The sequence below is a fragment of the Chiloscyllium plagiosum genome, chromosome 4 (assembly GCF_004010195.1).
Source record: "Chiloscyllium plagiosum isolate BGI_BamShark_2017 chromosome 4, ASM401019v2, whole genome shotgun sequence".
Taxonomy (NCBI): Eukaryota; Metazoa; Chordata; class Chondrichthyes; order Orectolobiformes; family Hemiscylliidae; genus Chiloscyllium; species Chiloscyllium plagiosum.
Window position 1 is genome coordinate 119,320,854 of NC_057713.1, and position 6,588 is coordinate 119,327,441.

At 40.6% G+C, this 6,588-nt stretch overlaps 1 protein-coding gene across 3 annotated transcripts in view; it reads left to right on the forward strand.

Moving 5' to 3' along the window:
• Window positions 1-5,071, forward strand: part of kcnv1 (potassium voltage-gated channel modifier subfamily V member 1) — a 46,768-nt gene extending 41,697 nt beyond the window's left edge. For 2 of the 3 annotated variants that reach the window (XM_043689009.1, XM_043689008.1), the window contains one exon: window positions 3,519-5,068. In XM_043689009.1, the coding sequence (XP_043544944.1) occupies window positions 3,519-4,027 (509 nt within the window). In that variant the 3' untranslated portion in view covers window positions 4,028-5,068. Of the gene's footprint in view, window positions 1-3,518 lie in introns of all 3 variants that reach the window. The other variant, XM_043689010.1, reaches the window with a different exon arrangement.
• Window positions 5,072-6,588: the final 1,517 nt, after the last annotated feature.

A 6,588-nucleotide genomic window follows, 5' to 3' on the forward strand; every position in this document is an offset into this window, starting at 1 on the left:
ACAACTGCAATATGACCTCAGTACTCCGGAACTCAATTCCTCTACCAATAAAAGCCAGTACACCATACTATTCTTCACCGCACTATTTACCTGGGTGGCAACTTTCAAAGATCTGTGTACATGGACACCAAGATCCCTCTGCTCATCCACACTACCAAGTATCCGACCATTAGCCCAGTACCCCATCTTTTTGTTACTCTTACCAAAGTGAATCACCTCACACTTAGCTACATTGAACTCCATTTGCCACCTTTCTGCCCAGTTCTGCAGCTTATCTATATCCAGCTGTAACCTGCCACATCCTTCCTCACTGTTAACAACTCCTCCAAGATTGAATTGAATCTATTGTTACATGAGGCACAGTGAAAAACTTTGCCTTGCAAGCAATACAGGCAGATCCCAGAGTCAAGTAGCATAGATAAGTAAATAATAGGTAAGCACCAAAAAAAAAAATACAGGTACAGGGGAATGTTAAGAGTTTGTGAGTCCATTCAGTATTCTAACAAAACTTCAATAATTTCAGACCTGAGCATCTTCTCCTGAACATCCCCCCCCCCCCCCCCCCACCTAACCACCCAGCCCCCTGACACCAAGCTTGTTATTACACGGGTTATATCGCACTTACAATCTATTGTTCGCCACTAACGATCCCCATTATATACATTCTCTTAGGCTGACCTTTACCCACTCCCTTGTCTGCGCAACTATTTTTCTCTCTCTGGGCTCCATCCCCACCTATCATTCACTCCTTTTCTCCCCCCGCTATTTTTAGCATATATACCAATCTTTTGCCTTCTGAAGAAGGGTCGCTGGGCCTGAAATGTTAGCTGTCTGTATACAGAAACTGCTTGATCTGTTGTGAATGGAATAATGATCAGTAACTGGCAGAAAGCAGGCATTGGACAGTTCATAAATGTTGAATTGGAGTTACACTTACATTATCACTTTTATATTTACAGAGGAAAATCGGAGTTATCACTTATCCAAATATCAGACTATCCGGCAAGATCGCAATATCCCAATGCTTGGCTAAACTATGTTATCCGACATTCAATTATCCGGAATTATAGAGTCACAGAGATGTACAGCACGGAAACCAACCCTTTGGTCCAACTTGTCCATGCCGACCAGATATCCCAATCTAATCTAGTCCCACCTGCCAGCACCCAGCCCATATTCCTCCAAACACTTTCTATTCATATACCCATCCAGATGCCTTTTAAATGTTGCAATTGTACCAGCCTCCACCACTTCCTCTTGCAACTCATTCCATGCACGTACCACGCTCTGGGTGAAAACGTTGTCTCTTAGGTCTCTTTTATATCTTTCCCCTCTTTCAATCAACCAAACGAAATACTTGTGTCCTTTAGATAATCCAGGTTCCTTATGTACTCATATTGCACTCTGAGTTGATTACCAACAGCCTGGCTTCAAGACTGACAGTCAATATTTTAATTGTATTTTGAGATGCCCTAACAGTGCCCAACCTGCCTTAGCATGACAAGAACCACCCCTCTCCTGGTTCTGCTGTCAAGAGTCTAGAGCTGCCTGATCTGTCTTTGCTGTTGGTAACATTGGATGCCTGCTCATTGATCTTTAATTGGATGGCATGCTTGGGGGCTAGCCGGTTAGGCTGCCATCTACGGGAAGATTACTGTCATTGATTGTGGGTTCACTTGATCCTTGCTGCAGTCTAATTCATTTTTTTTTTGTTTGTTTAGTGGAACAGAATAAGTTTAAGGTTACATCTATATAATAGACATAAATGTGACAGTTAATATTAGATCTTTTGAGTCAAATATAACTGTCTGAGACCACTTAGAATCTTTTTAGATGGATATCAAATGTGTATTGCAACATAAGCTGTTCTGCAACTTAATAATCAGATCACGATGCAAGCCTGATCTTACTAAAGCTAGAAGCTTTGAGATTATCCCTACAAAAGGGACATATCAATTGGATTCATATCAGGTGCAGGATAATCCCAAATCAAATCCAAGATTAAGATGTGTTCAGCTGTTTACTTTGTGGATTCCTTTTTGCACCTTTTAAAAGCCAGCGACTCAAATCATACTCAACTGCATTTTGAATTTGAACATTAATTGTCCAACAGCTTATGCTGAGTCTTCTCTCATATTAGGAAGTGTCCTGCTGTTGCTCAGCTAAGTGCAATGTGTAGCAAAAGAAAGCCACCAGGATAAATAAATGCACATGTCAAATACACGTATTCATATTAATATCTGTGTATTAAACAATTCCTGAAGATGTTCAAGGGCAGATTTCTTTTTATCATCTGTTTAGATTCCTACCAGTTGGAAAAGGTTGCATAATTTGCAATTGGTGTATAGCTATGACGAAGTGATTGATGACTTTAATGGCTTTAACTATGAGATTTTTCTAAAATTTTGAGAACAAAAACGTGCTGAATGACATGTTCTATTTCTTCTGAGTTTTTTAGTTATTTTTCCCTAAGAAAATCAATATTCTGTCTCATAAAGAACATGTAAATATCTTGCACCCCAATTCTACAGTATTGGATTCATGGACTGAATATTGAATTTGGCTTCCCCAGATTCATACTAGTCTGATAGTGGGCAGAAGAGGTCTGCCCATTCTACAAACACATCTCTTTCTGCCTCATTGAGATTGCCATTATTAATTGAAAGAGAAAATCTGGAATAGTAGAGAAAAATAACTGTAACATCTGCCAAGAACAAGTTGCCATAACATCTTGGAGGAAACACAAAAACCTACAATATGTAAGGTCAATGGAAAATTCATTATTTCAAAATGTTGAGTTGGGTGCACACATATCATTTCTGAAAGTCTTCCAGTTGAAGTTGACCCATTGTCCACACAAGTGAAAGTACTATTCTTGTTTCTGGATATTATTTGTTTTTGTTGCCAAGCACTGAAAAGCTTTCTGCAACAATCCACGAAAATAGTTTTCAACACCATGTTGCTTGTCATCTGAAATGATAAGTTTGTTTAGAGTCATAGAGATGTACAGCATGGAAACAGACCCTTTGGTCCAACCCATCCATACTGACCAGATATCCCAACCCAATCTAGTCCCACCTGCCAGCACCCAGTCCAGATCCCTCCAAACCCTTCCTATTCATATTCCCTTCCAAGTGCCTCTTAAATGTTGCAATTGTACCAGCCTCCACCACTTCCCCTGGGACCTCATTCCATACACGTACCACCTTCTGTATGAAAAAGTTGCCCCTTAGGTTTCTTTTATATTTTTCCCCTCTCACCTAAACCTATGCCGTCTAGTTCTGGACTCCCCAAGCCACACAAACACATCTATAGTGTTTCCAGGTCATGTAGCAAGGAGCATTTCCAGCTCACTAATTTACTTACATATCACTTCTCATTCCCTGTTAAGACATTATCAATAGCAGTAATGTACAGTCACACTCTGCATGGCGTGTACAACTCTTTCAAACAGAGTGTGGAATTAACAGGTATAAAATGAACAATTTATCATTCAATATTGTTTGTCATTTTTACAGGTCTGAAATCTCTTGGAATGACTGTGACTCAGTGTTATGAAGAAGTTGGCTTACTCCTCCTTTTCCTGTCTGTCGGCATTTCCATCTTCTCAACAGTGGAGTATGCTGTGGAGCATAGTGTCCCAGAGACAACATTTTCTAGTGTACCCTCTGCATGGTGGTGGGCAACAACATCTATGACCACTGTGGGTTATGGAGATATCCGTCCTGAAACTACTGTCGGGAAGATAATTGCTTTTTTATGTATCTTGACTGGCATATTGGTCTTATCACTACCCATAGCGATTATAAATGACAGGTTTTCCTCTTGTTACTTTACCCTCAAGATGAAAGATGCTGCCCTTCGACACCGTGATGCTTTGAAGAGGCTCACCAAGAATTCAGCCTTTGATTCCATTGCCAATGTTAATTTGCGAGATGTTTATGCACGTAGCATTATGGAAATGCTACGGATTAAGAGTAGAGAAAGGGCAAGCACTAGAAGTAGTGCTGGAGGTGAAATGTGGTGACATAGTGTTAATTAATGTGGTGTGCAGTCTATTTCCAGCCAGTTATTTATAAATCTTAGTAAAAGAGGCAGCCTCAAAGTATAGTTGCTCAGGACACTTTTATCTCAAACATAAACATTACATACTTTTGATCCTAACTTCAATCTCCGTCTTAGTTGGAAAAGAAAACAAAAAATATTTGAAATTTTAGTACTGCCAGTTGTGATGTTACCTTTCTGATGGATTCAGCCTCCTCACAGTCATAAAGTCAGGGATTTTAATGACCGGTTTGTAAGGCTACTTTTATAAGCGAACATATCTGTAAACCAACACATGCAGAAATTAGTGTCCCATAAAGTACCGTGTAAATATTTTCAAACTTAAATTGCTCCACTATGGAGAATGGAGTGACTTAACTGAGGAGAAACGTGGACCATGGAAATGCTGAACTAAATAGATCCAAGATTACATTTCTCAACTATTTATTATATATACACTATTTATTGGAATTTGTAACTAAATCATTATTAGTATTTCACATCGATGTCTTCATATTATATTTTTAGGAATTAGTTATTAACAGAAAACAGTTTTGTACTAGATTTTATAAATGGGACAAATATCAAATGTTAATGTGCTGTCTATCTCTTTTTGTTCTGACTGCTGAGAGCATGTGATTAATTCTAGAAAAATACTGAAAATCAAAGAGAAATTATCTAAAATCAAACTGAAAGGTATTGAACTTTTTGTCCACTTAGAGCTTGTCTGCAAAACAAACCTTGAATATTGTAAAATTGAATAATATTGTTACATTGGTTTTGGAATACGTCTGTAACTCTCCCAGAATTTGATTTTTCTTGATCTGAATAAAGTAATTAATATGTCATATTTCCTGTTATTGTAACTGTAGTTAAGAAGACAAAAGGTTTATTTTCTGTCAAGGTAAAAAAAAAACCCTTTAGGTTAACTCAAGTCGGGCATCACATAAAAATGTTTTGAGGGCAATCAGTAAAATACATCTCGTTCAAGCAGACTGAAAAGGACATCATTAAAGCCATCACCTAGCAGCTTCCCAGTGCTACCTTGTATAGACTGGCTCATCTATCCAATTCCTGGGTCACCTGGAGCATGGCTGAAATCTTTAGTTACTAATCTTTCCTATTTTCACTGCTGGCAGTCACTTCAATGGACAAATCAGAATCAAAGTGCACTTTGATAGGCCACAAAAGTTACAAGTAGCCTGACAGCCTCCAAATTTGTTTAAAAATGTGTTGCACTGGACAGCACCATCCAATACTGTCCATACAAATTCTAGCTTGCCCTTAAAAGATTAAGACTCAAACAAGCGGCAAGTGGTAGCAAGTTTCTTATATTCTGAAGTCACTTAAAGGCTAGTTATGGTGACTGCAAGAAGGTTTTTGTTTTGTAGATTGGACCTACTTGCCACATGTGCTTGTTTCCTCAGTGATCTGCTACAAGTTCGAAAACGCAGATGATTGGACTTCTTAGCCTATAGTGGTTTTGATCTGGTGTATGACCGATATTCAAAATATTTATATAGACTGGTAAATTCCCTGTGCTGCTGCATTCAGGAAGCTAGAGGTTACATTGCTCTGGAGTTAAACTGTAATAAAAAGAATGGGACATTGGTTTGCATCATCATTTATAAAAGAGATTGTAGATTAGATTCCCTACAGTGTGGAAACAGGCCCAACAAGTCCACACTGGCCCTCACTTTCTCCTCCCTGTATTTACCCCTGACTAATACACCTAACAATATGGGCAATTTTAGCATGACCAATTCACCTAACCTGCACGTCTTTGGACTGTGGGAGGAAACCGGACAGGCTGAGAGAGTGATAGATAGAAGCAACAAGGACATAGTTACGCCAGAGAACAGAGGTAGCTGGGTAACAGTTAGAGGTGGGAAGGGGAGGAAGCAGGCAGTGCAGGGATCCCCTGTGGTCGTTACCCTCAATAAGAAGTATACCGCTTGGATACTGTTGGGGGGGACGGCCTAGGAGGGGTAAGCTGCAGTGACCGGGTCTCTGGCATGAGGTCCGACTCTGAGGCTCCGAAGGGAAAGGGGGAAAGGAGGAGAGCGCTAGTTATAGGAGACTCTATAGTTAGAGGGACAGACAGGCGGTTCTGTGGACATAGGCGAGACTCTCGGATAGTTTGTTGCCTCCCGGGTGCTAGGGTCCGAGACATCTCGGACCGTGTCTTCAGAATCCTTAAGGGGGAGGGTGTGCAGCCAGAAGTCGTGGTGCACATTGGCACCAACGACATAGGTAGGAAGAGGGGTGGGTAGGCCATTCAGGAGCTCAGGGAGTTAGGCTGGAAGCTAAAAGCTAGGACGGACAGAGTCGTCATCTCTGGGTTGTTGTCGGTGCCACGTGACAGTGAGGCAAGGAATAGGGAGAGAGTGCAATTGAACACGTGGCTGCAAGGATGGTGTAGGAGGGAGGGCTTCAGGTATTTGGACTATTGGACAGCGTTCTGGGGAAGGTGGGACCTGTACAAGCAGGATGGGTTGCACCTGAACCAGAAGGGCACCAATATCCTGGGAGGTAGGTTTGCTA